Consider the following 18,659-nt stretch of genomic DNA (forward strand, 5'->3'; position numbering starts at 1 on the left):
ATGGTGGCTCAGGAAGTCAGGGTCAGAGGTGGGATTTCTGAGTAAGATTTCAGAAGAGTCATCTTTCTGACGAGCCTCTGGGTCTCTGGGGGCAGCTGAGGCTGTTTGCTTCGAGAGGTCAACGCTCTGAACCCTGCTGGGACAGGGGGAGAGGGTTGAGGGTAGAAAGCGGAACCCAAGTCCTTGGTGAAATGGGTTGTTGTTGTTGAGTCACTCAGTTGTGTCCAACTTTTCGCAACCCCATGGACTGCAGCACGCCAGCCTTCCCTGTCCTTCACCATCTCCCGGAGTCTGCTCAAACTCATGTCCATCGAGCCAGTGATGACATCCAACCATCTCATCCTCTGTCACCCCTTTTCTCCCCCTCCCCTCAATCTTTCCCAACATCAGGGTCTTTTCCAATGAGTCGGCTCTTTGCATCAGGTTGCCAAAGTATTGGAGTTTCAGCTTCAGCATCCGTCCTTCTAATGAATATTCAGGATTGACTTCCTTTAGGACTGAAAGAGTGAAAGACCAGTACTTGCAGCAGAGAGGCTGGGGGAGGTACATCAGTGGCTTGAACCTCAGAAGACGGAGCAGAATGCTGAGCCCCTACAATGATGCCTCTGTCCTGGGTGCACATGTGCCGCTACTTCCTTCTGGGCTTCTCCCAGGACAGGGCGCCACAGCACATATTAAGAGAAGCGGGCCAGTGCAGGCTCTGCTCAGCCATGGACTGGAAATCTCTGACTTTGGGCTGCACTGAGTGAGAAGGGCTCGCCACCGGTTTATCTCACTGGAGGCCAAGGAAGACACCAGACGCACATACAACCTTATTGTGCTGCTTTTAATTACGAAAGATGTAAAACAATGCATTATAAAACTTGGAAGCTACCTTATACAAATTTCCAATCTTTAAATATTGTTTGACGAGGGGCATGTGGACTAGGATACTGGTGGGAGGTCTGATTAGTTTTGCTGTGATGTTTCCATCACAAAGCAGTGGAAGAAACACGCTTGGGACCAGACCGTCCGTGCGTGAATCAGAAGAGACGAGGGTCAGAGTAGGAAGTGTCTTCAACTATGCAAATGCACTGGGATATACATTTCAGCTCAGGTAATATACAGCAGACTTAGGAGAAATGAGACAGGACAGTGGAGAATTCATGTTGATCTAGACATAACCAAGGTTCTCCTGACACCTTATGTCCTAAAAACCACAACCGTAGAGAAGGGCGAGAAAAACAGAAACACAGATAGGTTTTTAGTTCTATGCTGTTTAACTGCTAGTAAATGAGAGTAGTACAACCATCGATTTCTTGTGAAAAACTAAATATTGAAAAATAGTCTACTCTGAATTCTGCAGCCATTTCAGATGCTGAGGACCAAAGGCAGCGGTGAGGAGGTCAGGGCGAGCCCTGTCCATGGGTGTCCTCACTGGGTAAGCAAGGTGGGTTGTATAATGTCCAAAACCTTTTCACAGGAAGAGGGGGGATGGATGGACCTAAGGACAAACTGGATTCAGTGCTAAACCTTACTGTCATCGTTACCCTCCCCCCAAATAAGTCACTTTTCCCAGGAGCCTCCATTTCTACAAGTCCTTGGTGAATGCCCAAGGGGAGCACACTTGGTCCTGCAGGTCTCGGGATCTCTGCCTGTACGGCTGGGCTGCTGTGCAGCCAGAGAGAGTTGGGACCCTGATAACAGTGATCACCACGGGTAAGGCACTGTGTAGAGAGCAGACTATCCTAAAATCTCCATTAAAAAAAAAAAAAACCCTCTCATGACATCAGCACTCCCCCTTGTCTGAAAGGCTAGTTCAGATCTCAGGGAGTCTCTGACACACGAGAGGCAGGCAGCATCTGGCTCTTTCAGCACGCTGGGGTGCTGTGTACAATGAAAGGCCATTTTCTTTCACAAAAAGTCACTGAGATCTGGAAGTCTACCTGTGAATAAGGCTTTGCAGGGGAGGCCCACAGCCTCTTCCTGAGCCAGAGCTCAGGCAGGGAGGGCTCTGGTCTTTCTAATTCAAGAGCGGGGGTGTTCAGAGTGAATGTGACGCGGGAAGACCAAGACCTGGGCTCCACAGTGGAGATGGATCAGTGCACCATTGGGGTTACTTGAAAGATTGGAGGGAGGGGAGCCCCCTGAAGACAGAAGGAAATAGGAGAAGGTCTGGAGAGGTCAACAGCCCAAGGACCCCATGACAGACCCTTCCTGCCACCAGGGACATGTGTCAGGTTCAGACCCACACGATGCCGCCTTGCTTCTTTAGGTGGGAGCAATCTGGACCCTTCAGCAACGTGCCTGGTGTTCCCTGGAAAGAAGCTGTCTGTCTGGCTCTAGCATCTTTATCCCTCCTTCAGCGTGTCTGTTCACTTTAGGCTGTCTTCCCAGGCCCACATGAGGCCCCTTTGCCCAGACTCCTCCCCTGATGGCTTTTAAGCCCACCCATTGGGTTTCTGGTCAGGGGCTGGCACAGACTGAATCAGAGGAGGCAGGTGGAAATACAGTAATACCATTTTGTGCTAAAGTACTGATGCCTAATGATAGTTCTGTAAATTAGGCCTTTGTTTTACCATACACTATTTCTTCAGCCTCAGAGGGTGAATCTCTTAATGCAATCGAGAGCAAAACACGGGTCTGAGAGGGAAGATGTTTGTGATGGCCGGGACCCCCGAGGTCCCAGTATGGGGGAGGGCCCAGCTTGCTGAGCCACCCTAGGTGCACTCACAAGACAGTGTCCACCCACGTCCGTAGCCTTGAGGAGGACAGGGCATGTGGCCTAAGCGTGGACTTGGTCACCTAGTGTTAAAAGCATCTTAAAGTGTATGCTTCACTTAACCACAGGCACAAGTGTTAGAAAAGCGGAAGCTCTGAGCTTTGGTGAGGAAGAGGGTCAGTGAAAGATTAGGCTGCCTCCTAGCGAGGCAGAGTCATTCATTCATGCATTCATCTGCTCATTCACGCATGTGTGCATTCGACGCACAGGTCGGCGGCACCTGTTCAGTGCCAGGCACTTGTTGGGTGCTAGGGGTTTGGTGATAGGTAAGGCACAGTCTCTGCCCTCAAGGAGCTTACAGTCTAGTGGGGTGACAGGAACATGCCCTTTCCACAGAGAACCAGCTTCCCTCTGCTGCTGCACAATTGCTGGGTTGGGGGGTGGTGCTGGTCCAGACCCCCAGCTGCTCCTCCTGGCCAGTCTGTAGACAGGGAGGCCTAGATGGTTTGTAGCTTGTCTAGAGGACATTGTGTGCCTGTAAGACACCTACACACAGCTCCCTTCTCTGTCTTCCACAGCCACCGAGTTCTACTGTTCTCGCAGCCCTGTTCTCTTCAGGCTCATCCATTACCAGGGGATTTTGATTTTTTTTTTCAGTGACAGAATAAAATAAAATAGTTTTCCTTTTCCTCTCATCCAAAGGAAAAGGGGTACTGCAGCAGCAGAGAAGAGATTACAAACTGGGAGAAAACCAATTAGAATTCAGTTTGCTCAACTCAAGTCTCTTCTTGGACGTGCGGCAGAAATCCTTGTGTTCGAATGGAGGCCTCTCAGGGAGTCCTGGCCCTCCACGCTGCCCTGGACATCCCATGGCTGCCTGGGGTGCCGAGGTGAGACAGCGGGACCACGGCAGGCCTTGTGGGGCTTGGTACCGTCGCTGGAGGTGAGTCAGCTCCTAGAGGCCTGCAGCCCCTGACTGCCCCCGGCTCCGGCTCTTTTCTTCAGTGTCGACTGAGATCAGTGGTTCTAAGCATTACACACGGCTACTGAGGCCTCTCGGCACACATTTTCTCTTCCTCATCGACCGGCTAGACGGTCAATAAAAGATGTCATGGGTGTGAGGACGACCGAGTTACCAGAAGCGCCAAAGCAGCAGGCTTGCAGCGACAGGGCCTGTGCTGCCGGCCTGAGGGGTGGCGCCCAGCCCTGTGGTTGAGAGAAGGTCACGGCGACTGAGATGGGACCTCATCTGAGAGCTGGAAGCCGAGGAATTGGGCTCCTTCCAGGTCAGAAGCCCGAGATAAGTAACGCCCAGGGGTGGAGCTGGTTCTATTCCGTTCTGTTTTAGCTGTTTCAGAAATATGTCCTCCTGTCCCATTCTGATCACCTCACAGTCGGTCAGCTCGAAATGTCTCTTCTACAGAAGGGTCAAGCAGGCCCATGCTGGAATCGCTTAACATGTTGAGTCCGTCCAGGCTCAGCGGTTCAATCTGGAGCTCTTCCTCCAGTGGGAACGGAGTGTCCATGCTTAGGTTGACCTCGGGCATGCCTGCCAGTGCACTGCTGAGGTCTTTGAATAGGCTGGTGCTTGAGTCTTCTGGAAAGAGCAGTGAGAAGGGAGAACAGTGCAGATTAGAAGGCATGGGGGTCAGGTCTCTCAGGACACGACTGGTGACAACCCCCTGCCATCTCGCCCACCAGGACAGTCATCACCCATGTCCCAACCACCCCCAGGCCCACAGTCCTGCTCTGGAATCTGTGTTCTTTGCAGTCAGTTCCACAAGTCCCAGTTTTGCAGGTTTCCTCCCTCTGAATAGTTGTCAGTCACTGGAAACTAAGCAGGTCGGAAAAACGCCTGGGTCGCCAGGCCCTTCCCTGCTGCCTCACAGTCTCTGGGGCTGGACTCCCACATCTCAACAAGGTAAAGCTGAGCTGCAGGGCTTTTATTTTTTGGCTTTATATAGTGTCATGTTGTTTAAACTGCCTTACAGTGGTATCTGGAGAAACAGTGACATGAAAGAAGCAGCTGGGAGGTGGCCCACACTCACCTGTCAGGACGGTGTTTGGGAAATTCCCACAGTTGGAATACAGGTTTGGTCTCAAATGAAAGGAGTCTTGTGGTTCTCGGGGACCTTGTTGCACCAGGGGCACCTGGAGGCACCAGAGGTCACTGTGTGAGGGACGGTCTCTGCTTCCCTGGGAAGGACCGTGCTGTGTGCCCCCCAAGCAAAACCAGCCATTGGAGCTGTCATACGCCTTCTCTGCTATGACAGCCCACACAGAACATTCTGCTTGGGTAGGGGGGGGCTGCAGTAAAGGAGGGGTCCAAGGGCCACGCTGTGGATGATGTGTCCCTGTTTGCACACTGCCTGGCGCTCTACGCCATCCTGGATAACGCCACTGGCTGTGGTTTCTGCAGGCCCACCGGTCACAGCCACCTCCCTCCTCAGCACACTGAGGGTTCTGGAAACTACCATTGGTGGGAACCCTTCAAAGGCTCTGTCTATAACCAAGGAAGCGACAGGCTCTTTTCCTCTTCGCTTTCTAAAGAAATGAGACAGTAGCCCCATCTCATTCTCTCACTCAGAGGGAGGAATGCAAGCATGCCTCTCTCTGCAAAAAGCCTTGATAAGGACAGGTGAGAACTGGGGCCTATTTTAGGTGCCATTCCTGAAGTTAATTTTTAAACCATTAAAAAATCTTTCAAAAGTAGGAGTTTCCATCACTTTTCAGAAAGACACTGACTCACCTAGACTCACATGGCTTCTCTAGAAAATCAGGCGGCAGAGACTATTGGTTCTCACCACTCCCCATGGCCTACACAGGAAACATCTGTCTTTATTTGTTTTACTGTTTTTGTTAAGTTCTGGAAAGTGCTCTTCCTTCTCTCTGTAATATATCCTGGAGCCCAAACCATAATTATTGAATACTATAAAATCTTAAAGGAAATAAACACCGAAGATTCACTGGAAGGACTGATACTGAAGCTGAAGCTCCAACACTTTGGCCACCTCATGCGAAGAGCCAACTCATTGGAAAAGACCCTGATGCTGGGAGAGATTGAGGCAAAAGGAGAAGGGGGTGACAGAGGATGAGATGGTTGGATGGCATCACCTACTTGATGGACATGAGTTTGAGTAAACTCCAGGAGACAGTAAAGAATAGGGGAGGCTGGCATGCTGCAGTCCATGGGGTTGCAAAGAGTCGGACACAACCTAGTGGCTAAACAACAACATAAAATCTAGGGATATAAAAGATTGTCTGTGTTATTAAGTGAAGTTGCTCAGTCGTGTCCGACTCTGCAACCCCGTGGACTCTAGCCTACCAGGCTTCTCCGTCCATGAGATTCTCCAGGCAAGAATACTGGAGTGGGTTACCATTTCCTTCTCCAGGGGACCTTCCCGACCCAGGGATTGAACCTGGGTCTCCCACATTGGAGACAGACGCTTTAACCTCTGAGCCATCAGGGAAGATATTAGGGAGTCTGTGTTATTAGGGAGAAACTAAAAAGCAAAAGAAAATGGCTGCATGAAAGAACCTTCAGGAAGGACCCCTGCCTGGCCAGGATGGGCTCCCAGGAAGCCACACACAGCAACTCAGGCCGAGGCAAAGCCCTTGCCTGCTCCTTGTTGCCTCATCATGATAGACCCGTGGATTGCTAGGTTCCTTCCAGCATGAGCGCGTCTACAATTCTATGGCTAGAATGTCATCACAAGTCTTCTACCACGTGTTCCAAAAGGTCCTCCGCTGACGCCTGACAATGAACTAAGGCAGCCGACACCAGCAGCTAGGGCTCAGGGCAATGCCAGGCTACCCGGCCATTGAGTGCATCTGAGGTCGGAGAAGTGCGGTACTGACCAAGCCTGCTGAGTGTGGGTTTCCCGCGCAGAGCAGCCTGACGGTGACAGTTCCTGCTCTGGGGACGAGGCAGGCCCTGGGGATCACTCACCTGCTGAGTAAAGGCTGGACCTGGCCTCATGGACTGCTGGTCAAAGCTTACATCTGGGAAGAAGCTGGTCAAAGATGAGCTCTTCAGGGAACAAGGAAGGAACCATTTAGCTTGGAACTCGGGGTGGCATGAGTGTCTCCTCCTGCCTGGGGCTCCGGGTGGGACTCACCTGGGCTGTGAGGAGCGGGAAGTCCGACTGGGACAGCGATGAGGCCGCCTGGGGCTGCTGGGCAGGCGGCTCCTGGGCATGGGGCTGCTGCAGCAGAGGCTGGGGCAGGTCGTGGGCTGCAGGGTAAGGGGGCGGGGGGGACACTTGGGCTTGAGCTTCTGTGGGCAGGAAGGAGAGCGGGCTTCGATCCGAGGACACCATCTGAAAAACAAAGCCACTAACTACTCAGCTTCTGAGTTGCTAGTGGTCAGTCCTTCATGGATGCTATTGCTGCTTAGTTGCCACGTTGCGTCAGACTCTTTGTGACCCCCATGGACTGTAGCCCATCAGGCTTCTCTGTCCATGGGATTTCCCAGGCAAGGATATGGGAGGGGGTTGCCATCTCCTTCTCCAGGGGATCTTCCTGAGCCAGGGATTGAACCTGAGTCTCCTGCTTGGCAGGCAGATTCTTTAACTGCTGAGCTACCAGGGAAGCCCCCCTTTACAATTAGGAAATGTCAAAGTGAGGAAAAAGCCTGATATTCTCCTTGCCCTGGCAGTCGACACTGTGCTCTGAGAAAGCTACTTCTGTTCCTGCAAAGTATACTTCAAATGTCACTTCCCCACAAAGCATTTTCCATTCAGTGACAGTTTCTATTGTCTTCAAAAACAAACAAAGCAAAATGCAGCCAATTTAACCAGTTTCGTCTCAGTTTTCTCAGTGAAAATCATGCTTGTTTTTTTTTTTTAACAGCCATAACTTCTGGTTAAAAATAGAAGACTGAAAAAAAGCACTTAGCTCTGCTGTCTCCCCAAACCCCACTGAAACCCTAAAACAACGTTAAACAACAATAAACATTATAAACAAAATGAAAACCATCGTAAATAATGCTAAAATGAAGATAAACAACACGAGGATGAAGATAATGAAAAGGAAGAAAATGGCAACGAAGTTTGGAAAATGAAAAGCAGATGGACACGCAGTAGCTGGCTTAGCAGACCTGAGGGAACCAAATGCAGGGCTGGCAGCAGGGAGGCGGTCTGGTTCCATTGCAGAGTCCCTGTGGGTGGGGGTGGGGGGGAAGGGGGGGCAGCAGGGGAGAAGACGAAGCTAAATCTGGAGAGGCTGGCAGGCAGCAGTGGGCTCCAGAGCCCATGCCTGGCAGGAGGCTGAGGGCGGCACTCTGGAGGGAGTATGGCCCTGGGGTCTCTGGACTGGCTGCACCAGACCCTAGAAGGTGAGGCACTGCTGAAAATGCAGGGCTTCTGAGAAAGCAAAAAAAAAAGCTCACTGTGGCCCCCTGAGCTTCCACTTCTTTCTCAGCTCAGTTCCCACAGTGCTGGGTCCAGGCACAGGCCAGGCACAAGATCAGGAGAGCATCCTTTGGGGATCTGACCAGCCTGGGAGACAATCCAACTTATAATACCAGAGGGTCCCCAGGGAAAGGGCTGAGCTGGATCTGTCTACAGTGAAGAGTGTACTCAACAAGGCCACCCACCTACACTGAGCTTCCAATCAGTTTGTGTGCTTGTGTCTGTGTCCTATTGCTAAATATGAGCAGGACGCCAAGGATCACCAGATCATGAGAAATGTGTCTGGATGTAAGTCAGAGACCCAGGCAGACAAACTGAGAAAACAAACCTGGGGAAATTTATGTAGGAAGAAGCTGTCATGAAAAAGAATTATCAATATAATATTTAGGGTGATTAAAAAATCCTTATCTTTTAGAAATACATACTTATTTATAATATGTACCTCTATACACACTTTTTTAGAGAGGGGATATGGATAAAACAAGATTATGAAAATGTCGAGGACTTCCCTGGTGGTCCAGTGGCTAAGGCACTCCAAATGTGGGGGGCCCAGGTTCCTGCAACTAAGACCTGGCACAGCTAAAGACAGCTAATTCTTTAAAAAAAAATGTTGATGACTGTTGAGGCTGGATGATGGGCATAGGAGGATTCATTATATCATGTTTGCTGCTTCTATGCAATTTGGAAAATATCTGTTCAAAGAAAATAAAAAGAAACTGGAACAAAAATTATCACTAAAAACCTCAGAGACATCAAAGATGATAAGGCATCCATGGAATAAATATGATGCTATGAAAAAAGGAACATTCAGAGAACAAGAACAAAAAATGTCTTGGCAATTTAAAAGGATGAGAGCAGAAATGAAAACCTCAACAGAAGGGTGGAAGATAATGTTAAGAAACTCTTCCAGAAAGCAGAGGAAAAAGATAGAGAAAAGAAAGAGGAAAAAAATAAGGAATGCTAGAGGGAAAGTACAGGATGTCTAACATTCATACATTCAAGAGAGAACAGAGAAAACTGAAGGGAAGAAACTGTCAAAGAGATAATTCAGGAAAATTTCTCAGAAACGAAGGAGGTGAGTTTCCAGATTGAAGAAACCAACCAGATAGTCAGACTCATATCAGGCCACATTATTTTGAAGTTTTAGAACACTAAGGGGGGAGAAAAGAAGATCCTGCAAACCTTGCAAGGAAAAAAGGGAGATTTAATTTCAAGTATTAAGTAACAGAGGGGGTACCCTGGTGGCTCAGATGGTAAAGAACCCGCCTGCCAATTCAGGAGACATAAGAGATGTGGGTTCAGTCCCTGGGTTGGGAAGATCCCCTGAAGGAGGGCACTGCAACCCACTCCAGTATTCTTGCCTGGAGAATCCCCATGGACAGAGGAGCCTGGCGGGCTATACAGTCCATGGGGTCATAAAGAGTCGGACACAGCTAACACTTTCACTTCATTCACTTCAGGAATCAGAATGGCACTGGATTTCTCAGTAGCAACTCTAGAAACTAAAAGGTGACAGATTAATACCTTCAAAACTTCAAGAGAAAATTATTTCACATTTGAATTCTACACTTAGCCAATTATTAGTTAAACGGTGGGGAGAATGAGGACACAATGAAGTCAAGCCACGCCACACGTACTCTTTCTTGGAAAGCTACTGGAGGGCTTGTGTTTAATATATCAGAAGGAGATCTACCCGATGCTGAGAGTTTGAGATTGAATAGAAATACAGAGAAAGACATACAGAGAAAACCACAGTGAGAAAAACACAAGACATTAACTCCCAGGAGAAAAAGATCCTCATTTTGTTATTTCATACTAAGCTATATGGTTCAACTCTGATTACATGGTTACAACCATGAAAACACTAAACACTGAGCACTGTTCTATGCAAAACTAAATGGAATAAACCGCACTGTGAAGACGAGGGGAGTGAGCAGGAGAACGTGGGAAGCGGGGAGGGAGGGGCCTGGGAGGGCTGAGAGAGAGCTAAGCCCTGGGCTTCCATAGGAGGATGTCCTCAGAGAACACCGGAAGCTAAGACCCTAGAACAAACCCAGCACGAAGCAACACGGTTACACCAAAGAGCAGCTAGACGCCGGAAGTAGCCTCCTCCGGGCAGTGAGGAACGGGGCTGGCGGGGCCGGGAAGACAGCTGTTGCTTCATAACAGGCCCTTTAGAACTATTTGACCTTTTAAATTAGGTGCACAAATAACATCGGTTTTTTTTTTTTAATTTTTAAATATTTAGCAGAAAAAAATGAAAATATCTGAAAGAGAGTGCTGTTTATCTCTACGGTCGCCTTAAAATGTAGCTAGACGGTGTTATTTTTTATGTCCTGTAAAATAAGCTTGTGGTGGTGGTTTAGTCGCTAAGTCGTGTCCGACTCTTTGCGACCCCATGGACTGTAGCCCTTCAGGCTCCTCTGTGCCTGGGATTCTCTAGGCAAGAACACTGGAGTGAGTTGCTATCCTTCTCCAGGGAATCTTCCTGACCTAGGGATCGAACTGTTGTCTCCTGCATTGCAGGCAGTCTTCTGCACTGCAGGCAGATTCTTTACTACTGAACCACCAGAGAAGCCTCTATAAAATAATCTTGAAAAATAAATTAAAGGCAATCCAATAACATGAAGGAACCATTAAAAAACAATTATGAAATACTCTCTTACTGCCTCCTGAAAGGGATTACTCATATAATAAAGATTCCATAGCTAATAATTGGTAAAGAGTGACTAATAACTGGATCTGCTAATTTCTGTTGTGTTCTGTCAACTTCTTCTTGCTAAATCATTACTCACTTATAGTGAAGTGGTGAGTAAGTGATGTGATAATATATCTAGGGAGTGACCAAGAGGTTAAAAACATGTTCACTGATGACTCTGAAAAACCACTCTGAAACTTTAGAACAGAAACAAAGTCAACAAGTCAAAAAAGATGACGTTTCCACCCTAAATTTCTGTAACAGGCTTGTGACTTCAAAGTGTGCCTCTTTCTAAACAGACTCATCCGGGTCCTTTTATAGAGATATGACCCTATTGTACCTAAGTATTTAATCAACAAGAGAAGGACTGTTCTTAAATCTGTCAGTGTAATTAGGGAAGAGGTCTAATTCAATATGGAAGCTTCAGGAGGGTATTTCAATGTCTTCCTCAGCTTTCTCTGTGGCTTACAGTGCTGAGAGAGTCAATTAATGATTTTTGACACCAAATTTAAAACCCCAACCTGGCTTCCCTTGTATTTCAGACATAACTGGGTTTCACGCTCCACACCTGACCCTTTCCTCCATTTCCAATTTCCTGAGAGTACCGCAAGCTGTTCAGTGTCTGCTTAAGAGTAATCAACACATGAGCTTCCCTGATGGCTCAGAGGTAAAGAATCCACCTGCCAGCGCAGGAGATATGGGTTTGATCGGTAGGTTAGGAAGATCCCCTGGAGTAGGAAATGGCAACCCACTGCAGTATCCTTGCCTGGAGAATCCCATGGACAGAGGAGCCTGATGGGCTACAGTCCATGGTGTTACAAAAGAGTCGGACGCGACGGAGCGACTGAACAGCAACAACAAATCGCCACAACAGCTCTGCTCTCAGGAAACCCTTAGTGCAGGGGCGGGGGAGCCTGGGGGGCAGTCGGACACGACTGAAGCAACTCAGCAGCAGCAGTGCATTAGGAATGATGAGATTTTGCACAGAAGTGGGAACTGACTGCATCCGAGACCTCGTGACCCGCGCTTAGAGGTGAGGACCGGGTTCAGTTCCCATCTGCTTCGGTCTGCTTCACTGTTAGTTCGCCTGCTTTTTACCTGTGAGGCAGGATACGGATTCAAGGGGCTGGTTGAAGAGAGCTGCCGGCTGAAACCTTGATGTGCTTCCGGGCCGGGCGACAGCGTGAGGGGGCTGACGGGTGGCTGCCTGCGCCGGGAGGGGCCACTCAGGCTGGTGGTGGAGAGGGACGGGTTGCTGAGCGAGAAGAGGCGGAGAGAGGGGTGGAGGGCAGAGGCGCTGGGACCGGAGGCCTCCGGGCGGCTGTTCAGGGAGGAGGAGACGACTGTCTTGTTGAGCGTGGCCTGGATGGAGGGGTTGCTCCGAGAGCTCTGGAGGCCTGGAAGACAGAATGTTTGCAACGTACACCCCATAGTCACCGACCAAATCGTCTGTTTCCCAAACAGTGAAGAAAAAACTCAACTTCCTATTTGTACTTGATGATGATTTCGTGTGAGAAGGAGCTCTGGGCAACTCTCCTGCTGGAAAAGGTACCAAGGTTGTACAGCAGAAACGAACAGAATGTTGTCAAGCACTTATGGTCCGACTAAAAATATATATATATAGGAACCTATGAACCAGGAAGGGCTCTGCAGAGACACACTAATCTTGGATTGCCAAACTTCGGGAAATGTGAGAAATAAATGTTTGCTGTTTAAGCCAAAGGGGAAAAAAGTGGTATCAAGGGCAAGGAGAAGATGCACTCAGACTAAGAGGGACGACGCCATTCTGATGAGAATGGTTTCCACAAGGACCTACTGTACAGCACGGGGAACTCTGCTCAGCATTACGTGGTGGCCTTGATGGGAGGGGGGTTTGGGGGAGAGTGGATACATGTATATGTATGGCTGAGTATCTTTGCTGTTCACCTGAAACTATCACCCAACATTGTTAATCGGCTCTACCCCAGTACAAAATAAAAAGCTTTTTAAAAAAGGATGAGAATAGATTTTTCTCGAGAATTAGATCATGTAAACCACCACTGGAAGAGCAAGAACTGGTGCAGGCGGCAGCAGAGGTGACTGTCCAGTTCCTCCGCTCCAGTCCAAGAACAGATCCCAAGGCCGCACAAACCATTATGTTCGGGGCCCCCAGTGCCTTGTCCCTGGCAACCAGCCAGGACCCTCGGTTGCCTTCACTGGGTGTCACGGCTCTCGATGTGGAGGGCAGGCTGCCTCAGAGGGGCTCTTTAAACACCCTGAGCCCAGCACCAAGTCACAGGTAGGGACCCTCTACCAGGGTTTCCCTTCTCTTTGTTTTTCTGGCTCCTGAAAAGCGGTTCATCACTGTCTCCTCCAGTGTAGTGAAAAGGACACCTTGTTGGTGCTTTGTTTTAAGGGGAGGGGAGTGAATTTTAGCAAGAGCAAGAGAGTTTGGGAAAGGCATTTCCATAACACATCCTGCAAGGACACAAGCTCCAGGAGGCCAGGGAGCCTGTTCTCTGCCCCGCTGGCTCTTTGGCACCTGGCCCAGGGCCTGGCAGAGTGCCTTCATTCCGTGAATGAATGCTGGCCCTGCAGTGCCTCTCCGTGGGTGACCCCTGTGTTTCAGAGCCCAGCCCACCTTCTTGTGCCCACAGCTGCGGCGAGCAAAACTCTGTGTTGTTTCACATCGATAAAAAGTTAAGTATTAGATGAAAACTATGGAATGCATAAATGACCAAGGCTTTTTAGCCAGTAAGTGATTCTGAGGACTTCCCTGGTGGCTCAGATGGTAAAGAATCTGCCTGCAATGCAGAACTCAGGTTCAATACCTGGGTTGGGAAGGTCGCCTGGAGGAGGGCATAGCAATTCACTCCAGTATTCTTGCCTGGAGAATTCCATGGAGAGAGGACCCTGATGGGCTACAGGCCACAGGGTAGCAAAGAGTCGGACATGACTGAGCACTAACACACACCCACACACCCACACAATTGATTTTGAAAAGGTAGGAAAGACGTCTCTGACAAAACTCTAAGTAGTTATCCCCCTACCTAACTCACCATGGAAAAGTCAGAGATGTGGCTTGCTCGAATAAGAATGAAAATTAGAGCTAAAGATATGAACTTAGACATTTTTTTAAAACTCAGTCATTCAGAAAGAAAGCACACACATCTTAAAAAATATATGTGCAATCTTTCATACCATGCATTTTTAAGGAGTGCAGAGAAACTCTAAAAACTTAAGCACTGGTTGTGACATATCCTCGATAATACAATGCTTATTTGAGGAAAATAACAGCCAGCAATTAAACACAGGATTTTCAGCTGAAGCAACGTCCAAGGCTGTACTGGAGAATGCCAGCTTCCCCAAGACCCAAGGGGGCTAAGCGCCAGTGCTGCTGGATTCACGTGACCTCGGATAACCTTGTTCAGAGACGTCACCAAGGTCACATAAGTAAAGCAACAGGGTAACTCAAAGACCCTAGAGATCCCAAAGACTCCCAGAGACCCCAAAATAGAGGTGGTCTCTGAAGTCAATTCTTCAAACCTAAAATTATATATTAATAGCATAATGGTAGCATCACTGTAATCAGCAGAGAAACTTCCAGAGGACCATGATGAAGCAGCCTACCCTCATTTGAGTGGTGAGTTCAGATCTGCATAGACACATCTTGTTGAACCCAGAGCGGAAAGAGCAAGCACCTTCCCCAGTGACAGACCATTGCTGGGGATCTTTCTAAAGGAGATAGGCTATGCCACCATTCTTGGGACCCTTGTGGCTGGAGGCTATACTACCTGCCCCAGACATTGACAAGAGCATCTGTCAGGGTTCAAGCAAATGCAGTCATGTTTCAACATGTGGTCTGAGTGATAGGGACTCAAACTCCTATGCTAACAGCCAAGTCACCTCATGAGTAGCTTTTTAGTAAAGCTAAAGCACCTTTAAGCACTTCTGAAAATTTGATCCAGCAGTTTTGAACTATGGCAGATTTATACTTAATATACGTATCTATTAAGGATAGATATTTTCCTTGTACCCACAATTTTCTAAAATTCAAAATATTCTCTTTTGCAATCCATTGGGAAGTTGGAGGAATCTAAAGAGATATCTGCAATTATTAAATACCATCATATGTTGATAAAGGACCACAGCTAACACAGAATAGAATGGACACTTATTTCTTGACTCTCAAATCTTATTCTCCAAGTCCCTGGGGCATGTGGGCTGGAGAAGACAATGAAGAATGAGGTTTTGGACTTTCCTGGTGGTCCAGTGGTTAAGACTCCATGCTCCTAAGGCAGGGGGCTAAGACCCCATATGCCGTGAGGTACAGTCAACTCTGCCCCCCCGACCCAAAAGAAAACAGAACAACAAAAAAGAATGAGGTTTCACTGAGCTTCCCCAGAGGTCACCAAACTCAGCAGAAAGAGAACCACCTAAGTGAAATGCCAGCAGAGTTGAGAGGTACCTGAGCTAGTGGGCTGTGTGCATGCCTGCTCAGTCACTCAGTCGTGTCCGACTCTTTGTGACTCCATGGACTGTAGACCACCAGGATCCTCTATCCATGGTACTATCTATGGTATCCAGGCAAGAATACTGGAGTGGGTTGCCATTCCCTCCTCCAGGGGATCTTCCCGACCCAGAGATTGAACTCGCTTCTCTTGCATCTCCTGTATTGGCAGGTGGATTCTTTACCACCAGGGCCACCTGCGAAGCCCAGTGGGTTATTATCTCTAACTCAGACACAGTCATTCTCACTCTACGATTTACTAACATGCCACCCGGCCAGGGACCACCAATGGCTGAGCCACCAGGGGACACAGGCATGGTCCCGATGGAGCAGGGACCACTTACCAGACGAGCCCCTGATGCCGAGGTGAGTCATGGCAGCGGGAAGGTTGCCCACACTGTTCCCCACACTCATACTCCCAAAGAGGTGGTCACTGGTGTCCAGGGAGGCTGGCAGTGGTGCCGAGTAGTGCAGGTTGGTTAGATCTGGCAACGACCCCCCAGTGTTCAGGGTTCCCAGGAAGGGGGAGAGGCCCATGTTTTGACCATTGTGTGGGAAAGTGCTGAAAAAAAGAAGGGTTAAGTATTACTTTCTAAAATGCATTTGGCTGCTGGGGAATAGGATGTGTATGATACCTTTCCTTGTTCAATAAAAGCCGTGGGTACCAAAGATCCGAGTCCTCGTGGAGACTGCCTCTTCCTTGTTCTGAGAGTGTGATCTGCTTACCTGTAATGCTAGACTAAGGATGTCATCTATGCCCGCGTTACAGGAATCTTTTCTAAGACAAGATTAGTCGCGTGTGTGTGCTTTTACTGTTTTCCTTTGTCAGCATTTTTTTTCCTCTGGAATGCAGCTGCTTTACAATGTTGCGTTACTCTCCACTGTACAAGGATGTCCAGGAGGGAGGGGATACACATGTAGCTGGTTTACTTCACTGTACAGAAGGTTAGATTATTGATGCAAAAGTACTTTGAAAATTGTCAAGCACTGTATAAGATATGAGACGCTGCTCTGCATTTATTCAATTCTTTTGGTTACATTTCTAAATTATCTTTCCTTCCCCCCCAAAAAGGATCTCCTGTATCAGCCAGATACCTTCCAAAGCATACTTTTTCCATTAACAGTTTCCATAAACTTTCAAGTGAGAAAGAGATGTGACCGTTCCTTTGTCAGGATCGGTGGCGCGGCTGCTCTGAGCCCAGGCACTAGGCTGAGTGCTGGTGGGAGGATGATGAATGAGCAGGGCGTGTGCAGTGTGAGCAGGAGTACAGACGGGGGCCCCGCAGGCCAATTGTTTAAATTTTTTAAAGTTATAAATCAAATCAATAAATCTTTAAATGAATTATCTTCTATGTTTCCATCTTGACAGACTGTACCTTTATAATAGCCTGGAAGGCCAGATTCAAGTTTAGAATTCTCCCACTCCTTGGAGCTCTGTGCTAGAACATGCAGAGAGGCAGCCCCAGCCTGCAGTCCACTCCCTACCTCCCCAGCCCTGTCCTGCACCGCAGACCAGGCCTGTGTCTTCCCCAGCCCAGGGACCCAGGTCTGGCCGCTCCCCACATCCCCTTAGCCCCTTGGACTCCTTACTCCACGGAAGCGGAACCCTCTGAAGTGTGGGCCCGGGGAGGGGCCACTGAGCCCAGGGCTGGGTGGGGGCACTGCTCTTAGCATTCACTGACAGGCTGGAGACAGACAGGTAAGGCAAGTGGCTGCAGTATGGCAGGAAGCTCGCTGGTCCAGGACTGATACGAGTGTCACTGGGAACGCAGAAGCAGGAGTCGTGGTTGTGCGGACGGTTGGGGAGGGAGGGCCTGGCGAAGCGTGTGACCCTGTGCTCATGGAACAGCAGGCAGCATGGCACGGCCAGGGCGCTGGGCAGAGTGCGGAAGTGGGGGCAGATGAGCAGGCGAGGGAGGAAACAAGGGCGTGAGGACAGGCTGTTCTGGAGAGTGTGGATCAGTGCTGGCAGGAGACAGAGAGCCCAGGTATGAGATGGAGAATCACAGTTTAGAGAGGCCCCTGTGGTTTTGGTGTGGAGAGCTCCTTACAGGGGCAGAGAGGGAGGTGGGGAGAACCAGTTAGAGGTGACTGTGCGGTCCACGTCTGATGTAGGAAAAGAACGGAGTGGGTGATGAGGAGGAGAGTGGCTGGAGGAGGGGCCCTCAGCCAGGATGGGAGGAAGGTGGTGAACGTGACTGAAGACCCTGACTCAGCACAGCACACACAGCGGAGCACCTTCCGGGTGCAGGCCACTGGCATCAGGGCCTCAAGAGACTTGGACAAAGCAGGGGAAGCAACCATAAACAAAATAACTTGCAGTATAATCCGATTCAGTTGTGCAGTGACGGAGCCTGATGGTACAAGCCCTGGAGGGTTGGGGGAGGGGAGATTCCTGAAGGATGTCAGAGCTGAGTTGGAAGGCTCAAGAATTCAGATGCTCCAAATGGGAAGATCGTTGCAGGCAGAGTTCCCAGCACGGGTGAAGCAGAGACGCATGTGACTACACTGTGGGCACTAGGAACTTGGCCGCCACAGGAAGGTCAAGTTTGGAGGGGAGATGTGATGGGATATGGGCCTGGAGGAGGAGGCAGAAAGTACATGAGGCTTAAACTGATGACAAGAAGCCAGGGGAAGGTGGAGAGCGCGGGAAAGACACACTCATCCTTAGGCCAGACTTGGGGGAGGGTGTAAGAAGCGGGGCCTGGAGGCAAAGAGGTGAGTAGTGCTGCCGCTGAGCAGTGAAGACATAATGAGAGCGTGGAGGCGGATAGATATGGAGAAATTCTGGAGGTGTTTAAGGAAGTGCTCAAGGGTGACTCCTGATTTTCTGGCACGGGGACGGGTGGAACCACCCCCACCAGGACAGGGAACAGGGAAGCACATGAGTAGACTGGGGACAGGGTAGGTGGTGTGGGTAACAGAAGGACTTCTGCTCTAGATGCTGAGCTTCGGTAACACGGGAGGACGTGTCATGGGATGTCTCTCGAGGAACGTTCTGTCAGAACAGTGTGGGAGGGAGCCAGGCCACCGTGGGCCGAGGAACAGACAAGCAGTAAGGGAGCCTCGAGGGGAAAGCCTTTCAGAAAGTGTGGCTGAGAAGTCTGGAAGTGAGAAGAAGGAACTAGAAGGGAATGCAAGGTCAGATAGTACTTTTCGGTGCAGAATCCTTAAGTGTGATTAATGCAGAGAGAAGACGTAGTAGACAGGGAAAGGTAGAAAACACAGAAGCGGGAAGGATAAGCAGGAGAGAGGCTTCCGGAAGGGCCAAGGACATCGGGTGTGAACAGACGGCCAGTTGGGTCCCTGGGACTAGAAACCAGGAAGGATGGCATGTGGGGCTGGGAGGCATGGAGTGCG

The 18,659-nt window shown here is 49.4% G+C and overlaps 1 protein-coding gene across 3 annotated transcripts in view; it reads right to left on the reverse strand.

The window, feature by feature from the left end:
• Positions 1–813: 813 nt before the first annotated feature.
• CRTC3 (CREB regulated transcription coactivator 3) overlaps positions 814–18,659 on the reverse strand; it is a 96,719-nt gene continuing 78,873 nt past the window's right edge. The window contains exons 10-15 of one of the 3 annotated variants that reach the window (XM_052659674.1): positions 15,644–15,861; positions 11,909–12,207; positions 6,820–7,020; positions 6,651–6,731; positions 4,750–4,852; positions 814–4,295 (exon numbers count right to left, since the gene is read on the reverse strand). In XM_052659674.1, the coding sequence (XP_052515634.1) occupies positions 4,090–4,295; positions 4,750–4,852; positions 6,651–6,731; positions 6,820–7,020; positions 11,909–12,207; positions 15,644–15,861 (1,108 nt within the window). In that variant the 3' untranslated portion in view covers positions 814–4,089. Of the gene's footprint in view, positions 4,299–4,749; positions 4,853–6,650; positions 6,732–6,819; positions 7,021–11,908; positions 12,208–15,643; positions 15,862–18,659 lie in introns of all 3 variants that reach the window. The other 2 variants (XM_052659673.1, XM_052659675.1) reach the window with 2 other exon arrangements.

This window comes from Budorcas taxicolor, chromosome 21, assembly GCF_023091745.1.
Source record: "Budorcas taxicolor isolate Tak-1 chromosome 21, Takin1.1, whole genome shotgun sequence".
NCBI lineage: Eukaryota > Metazoa > Chordata > Mammalia > Artiodactyla > Bovidae > Budorcas > Budorcas taxicolor.